At 45.7% G+C, this 23,749-nt stretch overlaps 3 protein-coding genes and 1 long non-coding RNA gene across 5 annotated transcripts in view; all 4 read left to right on the top strand.

Moving 5' to 3' along the window:
- Positions 1–1,789: 1,789 nt before the first annotated feature.
- LOC120691099 (pheophorbide a oxygenase, chloroplastic) lies at positions 1,790–5,785 on the top strand. Its single transcript, XM_039974063.1, has 7 exons — positions 1,790–2,512; positions 2,603–2,838; positions 2,926–3,052; positions 3,805–3,941; positions 4,085–4,244; positions 4,506–4,784; positions 5,318–5,785. Exons 1-7 carry the CDS (start codon positions 2,123–2,125, stop codon positions 5,570–5,572), a joined length of 1,584 nt encoding a protein of 527 aa, XP_039829997.1. The 5' UTR covers positions 1,790–2,122; the 3' UTR covers positions 5,573–5,785.
- A 683-nt stretch (positions 5,786–6,468) lies between these two features.
- LOC120690917 (uncharacterized protein SYNPCC7002_A1590-like) lies at positions 6,469–9,433 on the top strand. Of its 2 annotated transcripts, XM_039973824.1 has the most exons (7): positions 6,483–6,780; positions 6,877–7,067; positions 7,175–7,220; positions 8,162–8,244; positions 8,327–8,443; positions 8,971–9,065; positions 9,187–9,433. In XM_039973824.1, the coding sequence occupies exons 1-6, from the start codon at positions 6,597–6,599 to the stop codon at positions 9,040–9,042; spliced, it is 693 nt and encodes a 230-aa protein (XP_039829758.1). In that variant the 5' UTR covers positions 6,483–6,596; the 3' UTR covers positions 9,043–9,065; positions 9,187–9,433. The 2 variants fall into 2 exon arrangements, with proteins under 2 accessions (XP_039829757.1, XP_039829758.1); XM_039973823.1 differs by having other exon boundaries at positions 6,469–6,780; positions 8,971–9,427.
- Positions 9,434–10,403: 970 nt separating this feature from the next.
- On the top strand, positions 10,404–11,431 carry LOC120691456. Its single transcript, XR_005682238.1, has 3 exons — positions 10,404–10,622; positions 10,768–10,880; positions 11,272–11,431. It is a non-coding gene; the product is annotated as an uncharacterized LOC120691456 (long non-coding RNA).
- Positions 11,432–12,786: 1,355 nt separating this feature from the next.
- The window catches only part of LOC120692922 (protein SHOOT GRAVITROPISM 6-like), a 28,163-nt gene continuing 17,200 nt past the window's right edge, over positions 12,787–23,749 (top strand). Inside the window, exons 1-19 of the mRNA XM_039976309.1 lie at positions 12,787–12,894; positions 12,969–13,059; positions 13,152–13,206; positions 13,302–13,433; positions 16,648–16,719; positions 17,646–17,736; positions 17,816–17,911; positions 18,001–18,079; positions 18,161–18,224; positions 18,505–18,608; positions 18,688–18,793; positions 21,659–21,745; positions 22,380–22,457; positions 22,554–22,621; positions 22,713–22,812; positions 23,004–23,156; positions 23,257–23,346; positions 23,481–23,546; positions 23,639–23,737. Of these exons, the coding sequence (XP_039832243.1) occupies positions 12,855–12,894; positions 12,969–13,059; positions 13,152–13,206; positions 13,302–13,433; positions 16,648–16,719; positions 17,646–17,736; positions 17,816–17,911; positions 18,001–18,079; positions 18,161–18,224; positions 18,505–18,608; positions 18,688–18,793; positions 21,659–21,745; positions 22,380–22,457; positions 22,554–22,621; positions 22,713–22,812; positions 23,004–23,156; positions 23,257–23,346; positions 23,481–23,546; positions 23,639–23,737 (1,671 nt within the window). The 5' untranslated portion in view covers positions 12,787–12,854. The remainder of the gene's footprint in view (positions 12,895–12,968; positions 13,060–13,151; positions 13,207–13,301; positions 13,434–16,647; positions 16,720–17,645; positions 17,737–17,815; positions 17,912–18,000; positions 18,080–18,160; positions 18,225–18,504; positions 18,609–18,687; positions 18,794–21,658; positions 21,746–22,379; positions 22,458–22,553; positions 22,622–22,712; positions 22,813–23,003; positions 23,157–23,256; positions 23,347–23,480; positions 23,547–23,638; positions 23,738–23,749) is intronic.

The following is a 23,749-nucleotide window of genomic DNA, read 5'->3' as shown; positions in this document are numbered from 1 at the left end:
AGCCTTGCATTGCAAGTGAAAGGTGAGTTTTGTTTTTCTGTCCCATCGCGTGAGAGGAAATCATGATTTTAAATAGCGGGCTATAGCCTCGCTATAGCCCCGTTATAGCCTTTTTAGAGGGTTCCCGCTACGCTATTTATATTTGTGCCGCTATGACAGCTATGGACGCTAAATTGGGCTATAGCTGCGCTAAATAGCATAGCTTTAGCTCCGCTATAGCCTTTATCCTTAGCTTAGGCTACTGTTTTGGTCTTTTGGACAAATAAATATTTGATTGTATGATTTTTATTGCATTATCAACTTAAGTAATGTTCTCATAGCTCTAGAAACATATTTATATATATGAAATTCGCTAATTACTATGTTTTTGTGCATCTATTATTTGTATTTTTCATGGTTTAGTAGTAAACCGCTATTTGTCATAGTTCGCTATAGCCTCTTAGCCTCGAGAAAAAATACGTCGCTATTTATCATAGCCCGCTATTTAAAACCATGGAGGAAACAGATTTACGATAATTTTGCTGTGTTGATGATTTTAGTATTTCTGATAGCGTGTAGCAGTTGTCATTTCATTTTCTTTGACGAGAGTTATATGCAGGTTGCATATGTGCGGAACAAATTCGAATTTGATCTGAATTGTTCATTTTTGAAGCCTGGTGCTATTCGGACACTTCAAATCGAGGTTTCCATTTTCTTGCAGCGACCGGTGATGAAGTTATCTTTGGCACCCTACTAATAATTTTGTTTTGCTTGTCTGCGCTGATACTGATGATAACATCTGCTTGTCTGCGCATAGGATGGTAAATCAGGCTGATAGTAATAACATTTGATTATCACCCTGCATTCACTCTGTTCGCTTAACTGTGACCGGCGGCTGGTGTTGATTTGTTATGAGAGAAAAGTATTACCGGTGGCTGTTGTTGATTTGGTGGCCCTATTTGATTATCTTTATTCCCTAGCGCGCATGTTTTTTCGAAAAGAGAATCTTGCATGCATGGTGGTCTAAATGAAGTCTATTTGCAAAACCTTTTCAGTGATGGGTGTAACTTTTCGCGACGAATCTAATGACGGTAATTAAGCGACGATTTGGTACAGTGACGCTACAGTAACTGTCCTCTAATCGCGCGGTCAAAGGTCTCATTAGATTCTTTAGGGTTTCTAACGCGGGGGTTCTGAAGTTGATTTTGTAAATTGGCTTTGTTTGATACCGTAATTACCGGTCAAAGTACGTACTAACCTATTCTAGAGAAGAACCAAACAAGACCGGTGTGAGAGAAAGCACTGCTAATTGATTGGCTCGAGCGAACAGAATGAATGCAAGGTGATAGTCTTGCTGCCATGATGATGTCAGTATTTCTGATAGCAGCAGTCATTTTCTTCGACGGGCGTTAATATGCAGGTTGTATACTTGTATATGTACTGTACTAATTCGAATTTGATTTGAAATGTACTCGTACTTTTATAGTTCTGTGAACGCTGGTACTGCTCAAACCTAGTATCAGATTCGAGGTTTCCACAATCCGGCCGCGGCGATCAGCGACGACGTGATCACCGGCACCCTGCAAACAATGGGCGGGTCAGATGGTTTCCACCATGGGGTCGGGTTCGTGTCGTTCTCGCCGGTCAGGTCTCGGCGTGGAGCGTTCGTCCTGCTCTCGGGGGACGGCTGGCTGGCCCAACCTCCACCACACGAACGCCGCAAAATGCCATGCGTGCTCCCGCACACTTGTCCTGCATATCGTCCATCCCCTCCCTCTTTCCCCGGTTCTTTCCCTCCCTAGTCCCTCCTCTGCCGTCACGCAACCTCACTTCTCGTGTGTACAGTGTACTCTGGTCGTAGCAGTAGTTCGTCTCTCTTGTTCACTTCCCAGCGGTGAGAACGTGAGAAAATTCTGGAGTTTTTCCTTTGTCTGGCCACTGGTTTTTTGCGCCAGAACAGGAGGTTTTCTGATTTTCTCTCGGCGTGCCGGAACTCTGTTCTTGCCGAGTCTAGAAGCACTGCACTGCTTCCACCCACCCATCCACCGTGACCTCGAGCCATAAAACCGGCGCGGCGAGGATCTCCGACGCGAAGCCAAACGCTAAAACCTCCCCGTGTCAGTTGTCACACGAGCCGGAGAAAATGCGCGCGTCGATCCCGACCCCCTCGCTCCTCGTCGCCCCGAGCCCGCCGCGGCTCCGCTCCCTCTACGCTGCCGCGGCTCCCACCTCCCGTCACCACGCCCGCGGAGGAGGACGTCCTCGCACCCGCCTGCGCGTGGCGGCGCCGCCGTCCGCCCCCGGTGAAGCGGCGGAGCAGCAGGCGGAGCCGAGCACGTCGGCGCCCGAGTCCGGCGAGAAGTTCTCATGGAGGGACCACTGGTACCCCGTTTCCCTCGTCGAGGACCTCGACCCCAGCCGCCCCACCCCGTTCCAGCTCCTCAACCGCGACCTTGTCATCTGGAAGGACCCCAAGTCCGGCGAGTGGGTCGCGCTCGACGACCGCTGCCCCCACCGCCTCGCTCCGCTCTCGGTGTGGTAGCCGCATCCCTTCCTCGCATCATGTGTGTCCTATCTGGTATCATCCTCGGCTCGTGCTAATTTTGATGTGAAATCCACGCAGGAGGGGAGGATCGATGAGACGGGGTGCTTGCAGTGCTCGTACCACGGCTGGTCATTCGACGGCTCCGGCGCCTGGACCAGGATCCCTCAGGCCATGCCCGAGGGTCCCGAGGCCCGGGCAATGCGGTCGCCGAAGGCGTGCGCGACCAAGTTCCCCACCCTCGTCTCCCAGGGGCTGCTCTTCGTGTGGCCTGACGAGAATGGATGGGAGAAGGCCACTGCCACCAAGCCTCCAATGTGCGTAGAGTCTGGCTTCTAACAGCCGCTAGGGACTGAATTCGATTCTGCATTCCCGTGACTAAATTCGATCTTGCTTGGTTTCAGGTTGCCGAAAGAGTTTGATGACCCGGCCTTCTCCACGGTGACGATCCAGAGGGACTTGTACTATGGTTATGATACGTTGATGGAGAACGTCTCTGACCCGTCCCATATAGAATTTGCTCACCACAAGGTAAATTAGGACAGACTATGTTTGAGAGAGTTTAGTTGCTTATCACATTGGAACGTCATGCTATAGTCATGGCTCATGATTATTTTATGGTTAAAATATTGTGATTTCAGGAAAGAAGTAAGAAGTTTTTGTTGTAATCAACTGTATTTTGTTTGCCAAAAAAAAATACCGTCCCAATTTCGTTTAAGCATATACATTGAATTTCTTAGACATGGCTTCTGATGGGCAAAAAGGTCCAGAATTGTTGAGTCTGACCTCTTATCTTTTCTGGTTGCCAGTGTGCAATCTTAAGTAACTGTTGCACATGTGCTATGAATATCCGATATTTTAGTGCATAATAGTTTATTCTGTTTACTTATTGCTTATTCTGGATGGACACTACTTAGGCCTTGTTTAGTTCCCAAAATTTTTTGCACCGTACCCGTCACATCAAATCTTCAGACACATGCATGGAGCATTAAATGTAGTTGAAAAAAATAACTAATTACACAGTCTAACTGATTAGCACGAGCTGAATCTTTTAAGTCTAATTAGTCCATAATTGAACATTATTTGTCAAGTAACAACGAAATGTGCTACAGTACCAAAACCCAAACTTTTTCACCAACTAAACACACCCTTAACCGGAATAGCTTAGTACGCTATATATTTGCCATGAACTCTTGACATTGACAAACAATGTGCTTTGTTTTCTGGAGATACATGATTTCAGCACATCCACTCATATTACCAAACTTTAACTCCTCTCACAGGTTACTGGACGAAGAGATAGAGCCAGGCCTTTGACATTTAAGATGGAATCAAGTGGTGCCTGGGGTTACTCAGGGGCAAATTCTGGTAATCCTCGCATCAGTGCAACTTTTGAGGCCCCGTGCTATGCATTAAATAAGTAAGTTTCAGCAAAGTACTCAGTCGTCCTTTTTCCCCTTTTTATTGTATCACTTGCCATTCAGTGTGTTGGAGTGGTTCTTATTTCTCAGTCAACGATTCAGTCATTTTGTGGTTCTGAACTTTGTTAACCGGTTTGTGCAGAATAGAGATAGACACAAAGCTGCCCATTTTTGGAGACCAGAAATGGGTCATATGGATATGCTCGTTTAACATTCCAATGGCACCAGGGAAGACTCGTTCTATTGTCTGCAGTGCTCGAAATTTTTTCCAGTTTACGATGCCAGGAAAAGCATGGTGGCAGGTACATGCTTGTATAGTGTTTCCCTTGTGTTTTATTTCCCTGCTGCGGTGTCAACATTATCTTATGCTTTATATTTTCCTTTTTAAGTGCTGAAACGAACTTCTTGTCATACTTTTTTTCTTGGGAAACAGCAGGGAAGGTCCCTACTGTAAGCATATATTATTGCTGGAGTTTATTGCTTCATCATATTTGAATTTATATGTGTTCAGTCAAATCCTGATACCTTCCTTTTCTCTTTGCTTTTGTGTATTTTTGGTGCAGCTTGTCCCTCGATGGTATGAACATTGGACTTCAAATTTGGTCTATGATGGTGACATGATCGTTCTTCAAGGCCAGGAGAAGATTTTCCTAGCTGCATCCAAGGAGTCTTCTGCAGATGTTAACCAGCAATACACAAAGATCACATTCACACCCACACAGGCTGACCGTTTTGTTTTAGCATTCCGCACATGGCTAAGGAAATTTGGCAATAGCCAACCTGAGTGGTTTGGAAATCCTAGCCAAGAAGCATTGCCTTCTACGGTCCTTTCAAAGCGCGAGGTAAAAGTTATCATGGTTATAGTCACAGTATTCCTTTTTTTTTTTGCTTCAGACTTAATATGGCAATCTTTTTGTCGGTCAAGGTCTCAAGCATCTGTTTTGCTTGTGTAGTTAATACTCTGTGCATTGATGACTGATTGCAATTGTCCATTTTTATTTCATTTGTTTTTTCTTTCTGGGCATAATTGTTGGCACACTTCATCTTTATAATAGACAATATATATTTTAGATTAGCAGTTGCCACATGTACTAGTGTATTTACGGCAACCTGCTTAATAATACGAAGGGTTAAATTCAGTGGTATACTTCAAATCTCTTTGAGAAGTTGGTAGCATCGAATTACTCTTACTGTAAGGCATTCGAGAATAGTTGCTTATCTGTAATGGTTCCATTTTACTAGAACAGCGAAGTTTACCTTCTGTTTTCATTTTTCAATAAGATCCACTGAACCTTTTTGAGCATGGAAACTTTCATCAGTTGTGTTTCTGCATTCCATTAACTCTTGTATTCTTATAATTGACTGTGCCATGCAGATGCTAGACAGATACGAGCAGCACACATTGAAATGCTCATCTTGCAAAGGAGCATATAATGCATTCCAGACTCTGCAGAAAGTCTTCATGGGGGCGACGGTAGTGTGCTGTGCTACCGCTGGGATTCCTGCTGATGTTCATCTCAGAATATTGATCGGTGCAGCTGCTTTGGTCAGTGCCACCCTGGCATACGCATTCCATGATCTCCAGAAGAACTTCGTATTCGTAGATTACGTGCATGCGGACATTGATTAGTTTTTTTTGGAGAGGGGGGGGGTGTCTGGGGTAGCGACGCCACACGGTCGTCTCATATCTGTAACATAGGCGCATGGCCAGGGAATGTAACCTTCTTTCCCCCCGGATGTAGCTCAATGTTGTACTGTGTATAGTAGGCACTAGGTTGTAGCAATGTAAAGCGGAAACGTAATTTTTGCATATATTACCCATTGGATTAAAAGTCTCTCCAAATCCTTGTGGCATAGGGCATTCAGATGAGAATTTGGTTCTCACAAGTTCTTTTCTCTGGGCTGTTACCTGTTATAGACGCTGACTTGTATCCTCAGTCCTTCCCGAAAAAAATGTCATGGAAACTCTGTAAACTCAATGGAGTTATGGAAGGTTTCAGGGTTTATTTAGTTCATTTTGCGTTTTTCAAGAGAATCTTCAATATTTGAAGTATTAAATGTAAACTAATTACAAATTTCGTCTGTAAACTACGAGACGAATCTAATGAGCCTAATTAGAGGATCATTAGAGCATCTTTACCGTATCATTACTGTAGCAATTTAGTGTCTAATCACATCCTAATTAAGCTTATTAGATTCGTCTCGCGATTTACAGTCTATTTTTATAATGTGATTTATTTTTTGACTACATTTAGTACACCATGCAAGCGATTTATAAAAATTTTACGTTTTGCGTTTACAGGATTTAAACAAGGCCTCAGTGAAACTCGGCTGAAATAAATTGCATCCTGATTCCTGAAGAAGGGGCTGAAATAAAAAATCACCACTAGGCGGTAGCTTTCGTTCTCTCGTGCTCTATGTTTACGGCCCGGCCCCATCTTCCAGTAGGCTACGAAATTTGATACGGACAGATCCCTGGCCCACACTCCATCTTATCCGTCGACAGAAAAAAAAATCCAGCACGACCGAAGAAATTCCCCTCCATTTCCTGGCTCAGCCCGCCGGTCCCCTGGGGGAAGCAACCGCCCGCGGCCACTCACCGGCGACCGACGTGGCCAAGCACGCAACACAGTCACATAGCGCGAGCCCGCCCAATGGCTGCGTCCCTCCGCTCGCCGCCTCCGGTCCCCGCCGCCTTCCGCCGCTCCCGCGCCGTCGTCCGCGCCTCCTCCTCCTCCTCGTCATCCGCCGTCTCCTCCTCGTCGTCCACTCCCAAGGCGCGGTTCGTCGCGCGCCGCTCCGAGTCCGTCTCCGTCCAGCAGCTAGCCCGCCCCCTCGGTACCGGGAGCCTTCGTCCCCAGCTCTCCTCGCCTTGTTCACTAGTTGAGGCCTTGAGGGGCCGCTTGAGATAACTGTGTCTGCTTGCTCCTGCAGCGGAGTACATGAGCTTGCCGGCGAGCCAGTACTCGGTGCTAGACGCGGAGCGCATAGAGCGCGTCGACGACTCCACCTTCCGATGCTATGTATACCGCTTCCGGTTCTTCGCGCTCGAGGTCTGCCCCGTCCTCCTTGTCCGCGTTGACGAGGAACCCGACGGCTGCTGCATTCGCCTCCTCTCCTGTAAGGTACCATTCAGCAAATACAGGTTATGCTTCAATAATGGCGGCAGTTGCTTATTTTGCAAACTCAAATAATGGGTCTCGCTGATATACTTATTTGTGTTTGCTTGCAGCTGGAGGGATCGCCTCTTGTGGAGGCACAGAATGATAAGTTCTCAGGTGAGGCTGGTTATTCACATTTTCTACTGTTGGACTAGATACTTGCCTGATTGCTGCTTGTTGTTAGTGAGTGGCTCAGTCCATAGGGTTCTAACTTCTAAATAGTGATCGAATGAGGATAAATTGTCTGATGCCAAATTGCTGAGTATGACCTTTGCCACAATAGTATGAAAGATAAACTGGGGATCCATTATTCCGCATACAAAACTGCAGTTTCTCTATCTCTCATACATGACACAGTGCTACAGTGTTTTGATTTCTTTTGCTTGTAATGGTCGACCTCTCACATCACATTGATTTCTGTTTCTACTTTCTTGTGATGGCCAATCCTTAACTATTGTGATCACAACTAGATCGATGAAGCCAAAAAATTTGTTTGAAAAGATTATCCCTCCTCTTCGAATTGCTGCAAAGCTGTAAGATTATTATAAAATCGCTGTTCTGTTTCGTCTTACATATTTTCATTTCACTACAACAATATTACATGACCTTACCACTGTGCCCTTGAAATTAAAGGTTAATTTTTATGCATTGGACTGAAGGTGTCCTTTTCTGTTTTTTGTGTAATTCTATGCTCCGATTATTTTAGAAAGAACAAAAATCAGACATAATACTTTGACATATCCTCATAGATGTTAGATAACTTATTGATAATGTTGTTCTTGATTCTTAATTCTTTTGTGATATTGATACTTTTCTTGGGTTGCTTGATTTCTTTAACTCAATAATTTATTGAGAAGTTCATAACTTCATATGGTTCTGATAAATAGAGAAGGGCAAATTTGGTTGTAGTGACACAACCAGGGATTTTCCCGGACGACCTATATTAGCTCATCTAGCAAACTTTAATATATATTTCTTAGTGTTTTTCTCATAGTCTAAAATAAACTATTTAATCCTTGTTCCAGGATATCATTGACATGATTTGCTGTGGGATGCAGCTTCCATGGTGAATAGGGTTTTCTGCAGCAGCACGTTGCAAGATTCAACTGTTCAACAGCTTACATCAGATGCTACAATAGAGGTATTGCACTCTCAAGGTCCCACCTCACATGGTTCAATCATCATTGAATTGAACATAATCAGCAGATTATGATAATATTCAGGTTGCAATCGATATACCATTTCCATTTCGAGCAATACCAGTTACAGCCATTGAATCAAGCGGCAGACAAGTGCTTGAACAGTTACTTGGAGTCATGCTTCCAAGATTTCTGAAGCAGGTATGTGACATGCTATAGATATTTGTTTATTAACACTTTCTTCATCTCAGCCTTCACTCTTTTTTCCAAGCTGCAGCACATGTTCCTTTCGTATCACAACTTTTGGTGAATATATGTTAGAGCAAGTCATGGATGGTTTGGTCTATCTATAAGATAAAATCCTGCTAGAAATTTGAGAAGAAATTGTATTTACCTCACTTTATTGTAAATTGAACAATTCGTCATTTTCTTTTTCTTAACAGAATCCTATCAGGCCAAGGCTCTATTTTACTTGTAGCACTTGTTTCTGCCACGCTCATCTATATATTCATTGTCGAATGAATGATTCAGTTTTTAGCTGTAGTGGCTGTCCATAATCCTTGTACACGAACTGGATGACCTAAAAAGAGTCATTTATGAGGAAGACATGTTTATTTGCCAGCTGGAAGTACCCTACGATGAGTCATAAGATGGTTGTGAGCAATATTTTCAATATTTCTCTATGAACTTATATTATTTTGACATGATTTTCATTTTTGTTGTTCCAGCTCGTTAAGGACTACCAAGCTTGGGCTTCTGGTGATTCTTCAAGGAAACCACTTGGCACTGGCAAAATATGAAGCTCCCCAGTGGCCTCCATTAGGCATGATAGTTTACTTGTTGTATAGCAATTCTGCTCTCCTGCCTGAACGTCATCCACTTCACTACTACAGTGTCTGTATGCTCAACTTGTTGAAGTAAGCCATTGCTGTTTTCTATTGCAGCTCTTCAGTTATCAGATCCATTTCCTTCTCGCCGGTCTTGGTCTGAAGATTGTAAATGGAGCATTCGCAATGAAGATCATCGTATATGAACAGTGAACGATCATTGCGCCCCACATACTTTCTTAGGCGAGAATGTAGTGTAACAAAACGGCTTCAGTAAGCGGAAGTGTAAACTGATTGAAGGATCGTTTCATGAACAGTACTGTCCTTTTTTAAAAAAAAGGTGAAAACAGTATTGTGATGGACAGATGGTACTTTGATCTGTGGCGCGGTGCTGGCATCAAAACATCAGCATGATGCGATGCTAATACCCTGCGTAGGCTGCACATAGGGCTAGTTTGGAAGCCCGGAATCCCGCCGGGAACCCGGTCTTTTCCCTGGGCTGGAAGCCCACGTGGAAATAGGCCACGGGTCAAATCATTTCGCCATTTGGAAGCCCACGGAAAGGGTATATCTGACCCTATCCACCAATTTTCCACGGGGCAACCCTCCCGACCTCCGGAGGCCGGGCGTCGCTCGCACTCGTCGCGAGGAAAAGCGGCGCCTCCCTCCGCCTCCGCCGTCGCCGCCGCCCCTCTACCACAGGCGCCGCCGTCCCTCCGCGTCCGGGCGCCGCCCCCCTCGCCCTCCCATCGCTTGCTCTACCTCCGCCGCCCCTTCGCCGCTCGTCTCCCCGTCGGCTGCAACGCCACCCCCCCCTCGGAGAACTCGATCTACAGTATCGCCTCCTCCAGCTCGGCCGGCTCCACATCATATTCTTCTTCAGCACATGTGAGTCCCCACCCCCATCCTGATTGAGTTCCTGTAGATCCTGTCCTTGCTGATCTCCAAGATCCAATTCTTGTAGTTCTTGTAGCAGCCGCATGCGGAACTGAGCATTCATACTATAGCTTGCTCTGGATAGAGATAGAGTTCACAGGTCAGAGGCTAGTGAAGTAACATATAGTTGCTAGATCAATGGCAATCACTGATTGATCTGTTCTTGGTCATAAGGAAATCGCCCAACGCATTGACTGGATCCATCTCCAAATTGTTTCATATATACAAGCAGTTGTTCTAGGTAACCTATGTGTAAAAGAAATCAAAATTCTATATGGCTATCCTGCCTGAAATCCTGGTGCAACAATACTGATAGACCTATCCTGCCTGAATGTCTGAAGATGATATATGCTAAACAATAAACATTATTCATTGTTTTAATTTTGAAATAATTCATTGTATCAAAAGCAAGACATAATAGAATAATAAATACTCCGCGTAATATTTGCTAGACCTAAAACAGTTAGCACTATTTTACTAATAAATAATATTATATATATACTTGAAAATGATGGCAGACCTTGCTTTGGCCATGGTGGCGGCAGTGCTTTTGGTGCTGGGGCCTGGGGCATGTTCCATGGAGTGATAATTCAGTTAGCCAGCACATTGATTTGATGGTATGGTGCTACAGAATCAGCCCTTGCTCTATTTAATTTAGTCTCTCTGTGGCTAAGTTCTGATAGTTATCCTCCATGAGTTCTGATATTGATTGTTCATCCCTTGTCGAGCAATTATCCTATATCCAATCATTTTTCCAACCAGCTCGCTGAAATGAGAGGTTTCAAGTTTCTTGTCACTGATGGGGAATCCTAGATACTTCATTGGGAATTTACCAAGCCTGCAGTTCAACATGTTGGCAATTTGTTGCCTCTCAGGTATATTATTCTTTCTATTTTTCTTTTTGATCCGTCATGAGCATATGCAACTACTAACCTTGTGCTAGTTATCAAATCTAGCCCTTTTTTTTGCTTCATGTCCTGCAGCAACTACTAGTAGAGCAACTACTATTTTTCTATACGATGCATTTGATCCAGAGCTAATTTGTTTCCTTGTAGAGTGCAATGCATAGATTAATCCTTTTGATCTAATTTATATAGTATGTAGTTATGTACTGATTGCCTTTGCCATATCTCCTTTACTAAGATATGCCTGTAGCGCCATAGTTTACTACTGTATGCTTGTCTCACCTTTACTACTGGTACACCTTACTTTCCTATGGTAATGGGCTTATCAAATTTGTACTGATCCTTGCTTCATGTCATGCAGCAGATACATCAAATTTTTACCTTTCCTATGGTAATGGGGGTGTGAAGAAACAAAATGTCAAGTACTTCACGAACTGATCACAACGTAGAATGCTCATATTTTGCTAGATTTTGGATGTAAAGATGGAGAATTATGATTGTCTGATTTCATAATAAAATATCTATTTTGTTGAAGAGATATTTTTTTATTATTTCATGATCTTGTGATGATGCTGGTATCGGCCATTATATACGAGATATTGTCTTATTCATATTTTCTATTTTTTTCTTGATTTCCCTGAATTTTTGAGATATTTCATTATTTTCTGAATTCCTCTTTTTCCAGTTTCCAAATGGAAACATGGAAGCAAACCCCCAGAGGGGAAGGATCCCCAGGGAAAGGAACATATGGCAAAATCCCCCTCGGGGGGTTGCTCTCCCTGGGTTCCCCTCCCCTTGCTCCCAAACTAGGCCTTAGTGGTGTTTGTTTACGAAATGGTGGCCGAGGACCGTCGCGCGCGCGATCTTTTTTTTTTTTTGCAAACTCAAAGCACCCAGGCCACATGTTTAGATAAAGTATTTGGTGAAGTTAAACTATTGTGCGTTCTGAAAATTTTGAAACCGACAAAGAACCGAGCTGAGCCAAACTGGCCGTGCCAGAGCCCGGAAGAAAGGTGAGCAGAACAAAGCCAAACATGTTCATTGCTCTAGTCTAATAGGCGATTTCATATATTGCCACGTTATCTTGAGATGATGTAACGTGCAATATAAATAATAAATTATTTTATAGTAAGCAACTACCTCATAAATATATAATTTTATAATTTATATATACAAGAAAATATTATGAGCTGTATGGTAACAACAACTTGTACAATAATGAAAAAATATTCTCATAATCCTAAATTTTGACCTATGAGGTGTTTATCTCGCGAAACAATCACCTTATTGTCTCCCCTCCCTCTCTTATCACTTAACTAAAATTCTTACATGTATGTACATGCATAAAACCATCGATAAAGACCGGTAATGTGTAAGGCCAGTCTTATTGTACAGTTTCATGGCACAGTTATCTATATTGAAACTAAGTAATTATGTTAGATGGATTTTATGATGATGAAACTCTTCTCATATTCTATAAATCTTAATTCTTCTCTTTTCTTACTATGTCAGCAAAATTAATGATATTTAATATCATAATTCTTTTTATAAAACTCGTACTCGCCCACGTTTAGTTTATAGGGAAAATTCGATTCATACCACCACAACTCCGTGAAATTGGGTGTCATGTTGAAAATCATGCCACTCAATGGCATGATTTTCAACATGAGACCCAATTTCAAAAAATTGGAGTGACATGGATCCAACTGACCCTAGTTTATAAGCCGACATTCACCACGCGTCCAACCTTTTCTCCTCGTCAGCTTCCTTTGCGACCCCACCACCACAGCGTCGCCTGCCCGCCCACATGACCTCACCTCCTCGAGTCGTGTCACGCCCTCTCGGACTCGCGCCGTTCTGAGCTGTCCCCCCCCTCCCCCCCACCCCCCCCCCCCTTCTCTCCTCTCGGCTGTCGCCGCGGATCTCCCCGCGGCGGCCGCCACGATGGCCTCCTCCTCCGCCGCGGCGTCGGCCGCCGCCCTAGGTGACCTCTCATCTCCCCTTCCCTCCCCGCCGCTCGCTCTCCGTCCTCCTCACCCGCCCCTGCCCCCATTCCAGAGGCCGTGCAGGTCCTTGTCGCCTCCCTCGCCGACGACTCTCTGGTCGCCCGCGACGCCGCGCTCGCTGCCCTCCGCGACATCGCGCCGCTGTAAGTGTTTATACTCGTTCCCATGTGCTCCCGCTCCCTCCCGTCCTTCCGTGCGAAGCAGCTCGGTGAAATTCGTTGCTTGCTGGGTGCAGGAATCCGATGCTCGTCCTCGACTGCTGCGCCACAGTTTCCCGAGGCGGACGTCGGGTGCGTTCATGAGCCTCTCGGATTAGAATTTGCTTATTCATTTTTTTTGAATTATTTGGGGAGTGTGAATTGGTTTTGGTTTTGGTGGAGTGCAGCGGTTTGGGAACATGGCTGGGGTTTTTCTCGTGATGGCTTCCGCAGTGAGGGCTCTCGATCACTCCGATGCCGAGCGTGAGTTCCTTCGTAAAATTGCGAAGATTGCAACTGCAGAAATTGTTAGCTCAAAGGTATCAGATACTGTCAAATCTCTCTCGCGTTTTTTTTTAAAAAAAACGAGACGGGAGTGGCAGACAGCCACCCCGCATTGCACTAAGAAGAAGGCAGCGAGACTCGAACCCGGGCTGGCTGCTTGAGAGCACGCTCTGCTAGCCGCTTAGCCCGCGAGAGCCTCGCTCTCCTCGCGTTTTTGAGCTCAATGTTAGACGATCAGCTAGAAACTAATGCCTTCATCTCCATCACCAACTTGGACAACTGCTCAGAACATTATGAGGATTGCTAAGCATGTCACATCTAATCAGTAGCATAGTACACCCTCCTTTTATTTTACAAGGCAATTTGACTTGGTATGGTCTTCTAAATAGAAATTTGATCACAAATTTATCTTATATAATACTTTTACTAAGTCCCAAATCCTGGTCATATAAATGTACACTGAAATACAAATCTAATTGTACCACTTTTGTATCACTAAACTCATATACAGCTATCCTAATTGTTAGCAAAAGTTTGAATCGTACAAATACAGTGTGCTTTATAGTTTTGAACAGAAGGAATAGCATCCACGGGGATCACACGGATATGGAATAAAAAGAAAAAGGAGAAGCTACATTTATGATAATGTTGTATCATTTTTCTGTATATTTACATTAGGCTGATGAACTATTGGAGAAAATAAGAAAGCGTTGATTGTAAACTGATTTACGTTAGCAAGGAGTTTTGAGCATTACAGTTGATTAGGCTTTTAGATACTTCTACTCTATGCTGCAGTCATATCATTTGAAATGTTAAACTTTACAATAATCTGAATTAGGTTAATCCTCCCAAGATTTGATCGTAGTATGCAGTGCAGTACTTTATCTGATAGTTCATTTAGTTTCTCCCTGTATCATGCTCAAAGTGTACATTTAACACCTGAATTAACCAGATCGATTAGTTCTTTTCTAAGGTTCTAAGCCAAATAACCTAATGTTTAAACTAGGCTAAAGAGACCTTTAATGGTAATTGTCTTTTTCATTGAGGTGTTTCCTGAATCCCAAGGAGTTACATTTGCAACAGCTGGTTATTACATGTTGGGATTTGAATAGTTAATTTTATGAAAATAGTTTCAGGTTTGCAGTGTGATACTGAGAAGTATAAAACAGTTTGTTCTTATCATGGTTATGAATGTTGCTAGAGAAATTGTCGGTACCCTGTAACAGGGATACCCACTCTTACTGAAGCGAGGCAGGACCCGCGTAGTTATCCGTAGCTACGCGGGAAAGACGGAGTAGCCAGGCCCCACAGGCCAGGCTTTTCCCTCACCAGGCCAACGGCCCCGGACCGTTCCCCGCCTGAGGATGGGTCCGGTGACGCCACGTGTCTCCACGGAAGGGAAGCTCCGAGCTGACCGCCGAGGCCTCGGACCCCCAGAGGGGTCCGGGACCTCCTGCGCCCGTCCGGACTCCCCTCACTGTGTAGGGGTCCGGAGCCGCCACGTGTCCCGGAGACGTGGGATCGTGCGCGAGTCTTCTGCAGGAAGACTCGCCCACCTACCGCATTTAATGCGATGGACAAGGCGTGCTCTGCCGCCGCGGTACACAAGACAGCCTTTTGTCAGGCCCCGCTGCGCGCCGCGTAGTACCAAGGAGCACAGTGCAGCCGTCTGAGCCGCGCCCGCGCAGAGCCCGTCTGCAGCATTAAATGGATACGACAGCACGGCACTTTTCCATCATGCCGCCTACGCCGCAAGCTACACCACCCGCTTAAGCAATGTGGCGGGCGGTGTTACTAGCTACGACAGGCCCGACCTGACAAGACGACGCTAGGATATGATGGACGAAGGGCTCCGGGAGCAGGCAAGGGAATCCAAGAGAGAGATCTCCTTTGCCTGCGACATCATAATGTATGAGCAGTACGTTAGGTTAAACTGCATCGTTGGACCCACCTGTCGGGGATCCAATGGCTGTGTACACGCCCCCTTGAGATATAAAAGGGAGGCGCTCGCTGTGCACAGGACCATCTACACAAGACGGACTCAAGCTCTCGCACCTTCTCACTCTCGTGGGAAGGCAATACAACACATAATGGACGTAGGGTATTACGCTCCGGCGGCCCGAACCACTCTAAATCTTGCTGTGTTCATCGTGTTCTTGAGTGAGATCGATCTAAGACTAGCTAACCCCCGAGTACACACCCTCTGGGCTAGGGCGGGTGCCTTCCGCCACCCGACTGTGGTTTGCAGCACCACGACAGAAATAATCTCAATTGTATTCCTCCAAATCCTAGAAGGGTGGTTAATATAGTAGCTGTACATGGGCCTCTAGATGGGCCTCTCATATATACACCAACACCCCCCCGCAGTCTGAACTACCGGTGTAGCAGAGTTCAAGACTGGACAACAAAGAAAGAAACACAGGGACAACACCCCCCGTAGCCACAACTAGCCACCTGCTACGTTGAGGCTGGAGCGAAACTCCGAGAAAGTCGAGGAGGGGAGACCCTTGGTGAAGATGTCGGCAAACTGGGAAGTGGTCGGGACATGGAGGACCCGAACATCGCCGATAGTAACCCGGTCGCGAATGAAGTGCAAGTCGATCTCCACATGCTTCGTCCGCTGATGCTGAACGGGGTTGGTGGAGAGATACACGGCGCTGACGTTGTCGCAGTAGACGAGCATGCTCTTGGCGAGCGGGCTATGAAACTCAGCCAAGAGCTGTCGGAGCCAGGACGCCTCCGCCACGCCGTTAGCGACAGCACGGTACTCTGCCTCGGCACTGGAGCGGGAGACAACCGGCTGTCGCTTGGACGACCAGGAGACAAGGTTGCCGCCTAGGAAGACGGCATAGCTGGAAGTGGAGCGGCGAGTGTCCGGACAACCAGCCCAGCCAGCGTCGGTGTAGACAACAAGCTCAGCAGAGGGAGATCGGTGAAGAACCAGGCCGTAGTCAACAGTGCCGCGGACGTAGCGGAGGAGACACTTCAGCGCAGCAAGATGTGACTCCCGAGGATCATGCATATGAAGGCAGACCTGCTGAACGGCATATGTGAGGTCCAGCCTAGTGAAAGTGATCCCCGGGAGTAAACAAATGTTACATAATGCTACATATGATGGTGTGGGCTATCCTAGGCGGACTTTATTGACAATATTCATTATTTTGTCTTACTTTCTTTATGCTTTTGTTATTTTCTCGTTTCACCTGCCTGTCTTTGTTTAGCTCTAAATTATTTTTCTTTGGTGAACAGGAATTCAATGTTGATTGGCAAAGAGCAGGTGCTAGTCTTCTTGTTGCCATAGGTTCACATGATCCAGATTTGGTATGCCATTTTTCAACCATTCTCCCTTTTGTTCATGGAGACAACAAGATAAATTTACGTATGATCTAATACTATGTATGGTTGTTTACTTGAGGATAAACAAGTCGCAGTGGTAATTTGATCAATAACACCTAAAAAGGTTTTGTTACTTAGTACTGGAAAAGTTTTTGCTGAAAGTTGACACTGCAAGTCAGATTTATGTTATAAAATGATCAAATGGCATTAGCTGTTGGAAAATACCTAGTAGTCTCATCTATTTCTGTTGTGATGCCATAGAGCCTTGGGAATTGCTATAGGAGCCGCTAGTATTTAATAGATGTCATCTTGACTGGAGAAGAAGCAAAGGAAACTGGAGGTGTTTGTTGTATATTTTGGTTATTTCAAAATCATAAACTTTCCAAAGTCTGCACTCTAAGTTCTCTAAAACAAGTGGTCTTTCTACTTAGGAGAGTCTGTTGCTCTCTTGGATGACCACCACAAATTGATTACATTCTCAATGGAAATGTGGGAGTATATGGTCCCCATGCGTTAGTGTGTACCCTGTTTCATCGAAAATAGAACTCCGGTGTCATTTTCAACTCGGTCTCTTTCTCCATGTTTGTTTTGGTTTTGCGTGCTGGTTACTCTTTAGTCTGAACTAGCATAGTGCTCGTGCGTTGCTACAGGTAATATAATAGATCTACGTAATACCATCAACTTTGTGTTCATTCACTTTATGCATTGGCCGTGCCGTGATTTTGCGAGACATTAATTGCCCGTGTCCTGATTAGGATTCTGATTGATTTGTCTGGGTTCCGATTAGGATTCAGATTGATTTGTCCGGCCTCCGATTATAATTTGGATTGATTTGTCCGGACTCCAATTAGGATTCCGATTAGCAGTTCAGCATTTCAGTAATAGCAATCTGTTGACCTAACTTATTGCAGATGATGGAGGAAATATTTCTTCACTTCTCTGGACCAACTTCTGCTTTGCCAGCCATGTTACAGATACTTGCAGATTTTGCATCAGCCGAAGGTTAATCACATTTTCTAATTTAATTTCCATCTGATGAGTTGGACTACTGAATTTGCGACATGTGCTTGTTTCTTTGAAGCCTTGCAGTTCACCCCACGTTTAAAGGATGTGCTTTTGCGTGTTTTACCTATCCTAGGAAGCGTACGAGATGGCCAACGGCCTGTTTTTGCGAATGGTATTGCTATGGAATTTCCTGAGTTCACAAGTACTTCTCTTTAAACATTTCTGAAAACTTGAAAAGATTTTGAATATCTCCTTTTCCAGCATTTAAGTGTTGGTGCCAGGCTGCATGGCAGTACCTAGGAGATGCCCCCTCAGAACTTCCTTTTGATGCCGATGTTATGTAAGCTTTCAGTTTGTTAGAACTTGTTTTTGGAGGTTGATGGAAGTTAGGCATAGCATTTATGTAATATTTCAATGACAGGTCGTTCATGAATTCGGTATTTGAATTACTTATAAAAGTATGGACAGGTTCACGTGATCTAAAGGTATGTTTGACTTGGTTGTTTTGTTTTCGTCTTGTTTCTTATCAACACCTTCGAACAATATAGTGTCTCAACTGGTACGACTGTTATATTTAGAGGAGAATATCGAGGACTTAACTCCATGCTGTTGTAAAGTTGCTATAGTTTGTTGGAATGTTGCAATGTTAATGGTTCAGTGCACTGTTCATGTAGAATATTCATTTCTTTCACGTACTGACTTTATGTTGTTTCATCAAATCGGCTGCTACATACTACTGAACGTTTTTTTTAATATTCTCACCAGGTGCGGTCATCCTCTGTGGAGGCTTTGGGAGAAATGTTTGGCCTGGTCACTAGGTCACAGTTGAAATCAGCACTGCCAAGGATTATACCAACAATGTTGGATCTGTATGTGTTTTATTCTATATATTTCCTGAAGATGTTTTTCCAAGTTCCCCTCAGATGTTAATTTCTTCTTCTCTTGTAGATGTAGGAAAGATCAAGAAGTTGCTTTTGTTGCGTCTCACAGTCTTCATAACCTTCTTAATGCATCGTTATTTTCTGAAAGTGGCCCGCCTTTACTTGATTTTGAGGTAAATCAAGAATATGCCTAAGACATGCTTTCTTCACCTTTTTAATGTATTCTTGGTTCCCCCCGTTTTCCCATCTGTTGCAATTATGATAAGCTAATGCTGTTCAGTGCTGCTATCGTAGACGCTTGCTACAGAATTACAATGGCACTGTTTACACGTGGTTAAAAATGTGTGAATTCAGTATATTATAATACAGTAGCATTGCCTGGGTTACTGTAGGAGAGAATAGTGGCTTGTATTCCTCCAAACCCTAGAAGAGTGAGATATATAGTTCCTATATACGGGCCTCTATACATGGGCGAAATATACACCAACACCCCCCGCAGTCTGAACTACCGGCGCAGCGGTGTTCAAGACTGGACAACAAGAAAACTAACACCGCCCCGCAGTCTGAACTACGACGCAGCGGTGTTCAAGACTGGACAAGAAGAAAGTACAAAGGGCAAATACCCCCCCGCAGCCACAACTAGCCACCTGCTACGTTGAGGCTAGAGCGAAACTCCGAGAAGGTCGATGATGGTAGTCCCTTGGTGAAGATGTCAGCAAACTGGGAGGTGGTCGGGACATGGAGTACCCGAACATCGCCGATTGCGACCCTGTCGCGCACGAAGTGCAAGTCAATCTCCACGTGCTTCGTCCGCTGATGCTGAACAGGGTTGGTGGAGAGATACACGGCGCTGACGTTGTCGCAGTAGACGAGCGTGCTCTTGGCGAGCGGGCTGTGAAGCTCCGCCAAGAGCTGTCGGAGCCAGGACGCCTCCGCCACACCGTTAGCGACAGCCCGGTACTCCGCCTCAGCACTGGAGCGGGAGACAACCGGCTGCCGCTTGGACGACCAGGAGACCAGGTTGCCGCCCAGGAAGACGGCGTAGCCGGAAGTGGAACGGTGAGTGTCCGGGCAGCCAGCCCAGTCAGCGTCGGTGTAGACCACCAGCTCAGAGGTGGGAGAGCGGTGAAGAACCAAGCCGAAGCCCACAGTGCCACGGACGTAGCGGATGAGACGCTTCAGCGTAGCAAGGTGAGACTCCCGGGGATCATGCATGTGAAGACATACCTGTTGAACGACATAGGTGAGATCCGGCCGGGTGAAGGTCAGGTACTGCAAGGCACCGGCAAGGCTCCGGTACGCAGTAGGATCAGCCACAGGATCACCCAGATCAGCAGACAGCTTCGCCTGAGTATCGACAGGAGTGGAGCATGGCTTGCAATCAGTCATCCCAGCCCGCTCCAGAATGTCGAGTGCATACTGCCGCTGGTGAAGAACAGGCCAGACGGGCGAGTCTCAACAGTAACGCCCAAGAAGTGGTGGAGCTGACCAAGATCCTTCATAGCAAACTCCTGCTGCAGAGAGGAGATGACGCGCTCAAGCAACTGCTTACTGGAGGTGGTGAGCACAATGTCATCAACATAGAGCAGCAGGTAGGCAGTCTCATCCCCACGGCGGTAGATAAACAGAGAAGTGTCAGCCTTGGCCTCAGTGAATCCCAAAGTGAGCAAGAACGTGGCGAACTGAGAGTACCAAGCCCGAGGAGCCTGCTTCAGACCATAGAGGGACTTGTTGAGCCGGCAGACCATATCCGGACGACTTGAGTCCACAAATCCCGCTGGCTGAGAGCAGTAGACAGTCTCTGACAGAGTGCCGTGAAGAAAGGCATTCTTCACATCCAGCTGGTGCACAGGCCAGGAGCGAGAGAGTGCGAGCGAACAGGGGCCATGCAGGGGCTGCGGCGTCCACAAGGGGGCACGCACGCGCGCGGTGGTCGCCCGCGCCCGCAAACAGGGGAGGGCCGCTCGCAGCAGCGACCAGCGCGGCGGCTCCAGCAGCAGCGGGGTCGCGCTGCAGGGCGGCACTGGCGGCGGCGGGCAGGGGCCCCTGCACAGGCGGCTGCAGCAGCGGGGCATCCACGACAGGCTGCAGCTGGGCGCCCGCGGCGGCTCTCGCGGTGGTAGGCGCGGCGGCCGGGGCGCGCCAGGCCGCGGCGGCTACCAGCAGAGGACGCGGCAGCCAGCCCGGACCGCGCGGACGGGAGCGGCGCGGAGGCGCTGTGAGGCGCGCCATCACAGCAGGGGCCCGCGGTGCAGGACGCCGTGCGGCTCTGCAAGGGGGCGACCAGGACAGCGCCAGGGGCAGGAGGACCCACAGTGCGGAGCAGAGGAGCCCGCGCCAGCCGCGCCCACGGCGTGGGCGGCGGCGGCGGCGGGTCTGGGACCCCATGTGGCGGATCCAGGCGGCCCCGAAGCAGAGGAGATCCAGGCGGCGGCTGCGCCCGAAGCAGAGGAGCTCCAGGCGGCGGCGGCGCCCGAAACAGAGGAAGAGAGGGGAGGGAAGGAGGAGAGGGAAGGGAGGGGAGGAAGGGGCGGCGCCGGCGGCCGGCCGGCCATGGTGCCGGCGGCGGCGGCTGTAGCTAGAGGAGGAAGAGAGGAAGAGGGAGAAAGCTAGCTGATACCATGTAGGAGAGAATAGTGGCTTGTATTCCTTCAAACCCTAGAAGGGTGGGATATATAGTTCCTATAGATGGGCCTCTATACATGGGCTCAATATACACCAACAGTTACAACTTACAATGAGCTGAGGTTTGCGTATTTTCATCACTACAAATTAGTGGATCTGCAATTTTGGTTCTAGATTTCAGATTATGAACATGGATTGCATGATCAGATCATACTCTAGCAATCTCCCCATACCTCAACAAACAAATGTAACCTTTCTTAAAATGTTTATGCTCTGCCCTGTCACTGCCATATGTTTCTAACTCATGGATTGTATTACTTCAGGAAATATCCAGCACCAAGATATGCTATAAAATTATAAATATATACTGAGCATGCTCATTAATCACTAATCTGTTTTTTCTTGTGTTGCAGGAGCTTACTGTTATCTTAGTTACGCTTCTTCCATTAGTATCTATCAATAACGGCAAAGATGAGCATTATGCTTCAAAGGGATTGAAGGTTGCTGTCTTAATTCACATGCGGCCTTTCTTGTTTCATTGTTACATCCACTAACTAGTTACTTTATATTGTATTACAAGTAGAAGTCACAATTGAAGGGCTCAAAAAAATCAAGTATCTTTTAGCACTTTCTAAGTATAAATGGTGAAGAGACTATTTCTCCAGTATTTCTGTTAGACCTTGAGACTGTCTATATTTTAAGCAAAGTTTCTGTTGGACTGAGGATAAAAACCCCCACCCCTCCCACTATAACACCTGGGTTTTATGGTCGGGTTGGCTAGGTGGGGCGTTCTAACTTGGTATCAGAGCCGAGGTCCTGGGTTCGATCCCTCCCGGCCACGCATTTCCGCTGCGCGATTTCCCTGGCTGCGTTCGCTGAGACCGAAGTGCTGAGACCGGACAGGTGGCACAGCCCCGCGGCTCGCCCGGCTCGCACGCAGTAGGGGGAATGTTGGACTGAGAATAAAAGCCCCCACCCCTCCCACTATAACACCTGGGTTTTATGGTCGAGTTGGCTAGGTGGGGCGTTCTAACTGTTTCAATACCAATTTTCTGTAAAACTTGCATTGCTGTGTAATACTATATGTATACTGCCACCTGTAGAGATACTCATGTTTTAATCATTTGCTTGTAGACATACAATGAGCTCCAACGTTGCTTTTTGGTAATTGGTTTAGTGTATCCTGAGGATCTTTGCATGTTCCTTTTGAATGTAAGTATCTTTCCATGTGTCATGAAGGTCCAAGTTTGCACAAGATAGGCTTGTGTAGAATAACAATTATTCTTGTTACTGTCTATTGTTATACAGAAATGCAAGTCAAAAGATGAAGCATCTATTGTTGGGGCGCTTAGTACAATAAAACACCTATTGCCCAGGTTTTCGAACTCTCTTGTATCCTTTGATCTTTCTTGCTCTTTGCCTTCTTTTAAAACTGTTTATGGCAACTTCTATGATCTATGTTTGTAGATTGTTGGAATCATGGCATACTAAACAAGCACCACTGGTTGAAATCGTGAAATCACTTTTAGAGCACCAGAGCTTGGCTATACGTATGACGCTAGCTGAGGTAATGCATTGCATGTAAACTCTTGGTGGAAATAGTCATATTTGTTTGCACGAAGCAGAGTTGGATCACAAAATATTTATTATGGCAAATTCGTGTTTAATTCTTGATACATGAAATAGTATATATTTGATTTCTGATGCTTTGTGCATCCACTTTTTCACATTCTCTGATATTAGTTAAATTGCGTACAGCTGATTGTTGTTATGGCTTCACACTGCTATTTAAGTGGACAACCTGCTGAGCTGGCAGTTGAGTTCCTGGTGCGGCATAGTGCTATAACTGATGAAGATCTAAATGATCTTGGCACTCTGAAAAATGAGTATTTCCAGGACAAAAGATTTGAGGTTATATTTATTTTTGATCATGTGTTATTTACATATGTTAAGAGTCCCTGCTTTAGGATGATATGTATTCTTATTCTAGTATTCTACTTCCATTTGTCAGATGAAAGTAAGTCTTGCTGGCTTATCAGAATTAAGAGCTGTATGTGAAAAGGGTTTACTTTTATTAGCGATCACCATTCCTGAAATGGAGGTAAAAGCACTTTTCATTATGCTCATTCGAATCAGGATTCAGTTTGCTTAGCCAGCTTCAATAATTTATAATTTCTGCAAGTCATGTTCATCATAGTTAAATAAGTATTGCGCTTCAATTTTCCTATTTCCCAGCTTGTTCTATGGCCATTCATCTTGAAGTTGATAATCCCGAAGAAGTATACGGGTGCAGTAGCTACAGTGAGCGTTTTGTGACACTCGTACAAATACTGTACCTTTACTAAGGTTCACACTTTATGTTCTGGATATGATTAACATGGAGATATCTGCAGGTATGCAAATGCATAACTGAGTTGTGTAGGCATAAATTGTCACAGACAAACCCACTATATACTGAATTTAATGCCTCAAATGAAACCCCGAATCCTGAGGTAGCTTGCTTC

Source organism: Panicum virgatum, chromosome 9N, assembly GCF_016808335.1.
Source record: "Panicum virgatum strain AP13 chromosome 9N, P.virgatum_v5, whole genome shotgun sequence".
NCBI lineage: Eukaryota > Viridiplantae > Streptophyta > Magnoliopsida > Poales > Poaceae > Panicum > Panicum virgatum.
This window is presented reverse-complemented; position numbering and strand designations above follow the sequence as displayed.

What these genes read in the sequence shown, in the direction of transcription:
- LOC120690917 (XM_039973824.1), top strand. Translation starts at nt 6,597, where the DNA reads ATGGCTGCGTCCCTCCGCTCGCCGCCTCCGGTCCCCGCCGCCTTCCGC. An exon ending in GCAGCTAGCCCGCCCCCTCG is followed by an intron (nt 6,781 to 6,876) that starts GTACCGGGAGCC and finishes TTGCTCCTGCAG; the next exon opens with CGGAGTACATGAGCTTGCCG. An exon ending in ACAGAATGATAAGTTCTCAG is followed by an intron (nt 7,221 to 8,161) that starts GTGAGGCTGGTT and finishes TGTGGGATGCAG; the next exon opens with CTTCCATGGTGAATAGGGTT.
- LOC120691099 (XM_039974063.1), top strand. Translation starts at nt 2,123, where the DNA reads ATGCGCGCGTCGATCCCGACCCCCTCGCTCCTCGTCGCCCCGAGCCCG. An exon ending in ACCGCCTCGCTCCGCTCTCG is followed by an intron (nt 2,513 to 2,602) that starts GTGTGGTAGCCG and finishes AAATCCACGCAG; the next exon opens with GAGGGGAGGATCGATGAGAC. An exon ending in CGGTCCTTTCAAAGCGCGAG is followed by an intron (nt 4,785 to 5,317) that starts GTAAAAGTTATC and finishes TGTGCCATGCAG; the next exon opens with ATGCTAGACAGATACGAGCA.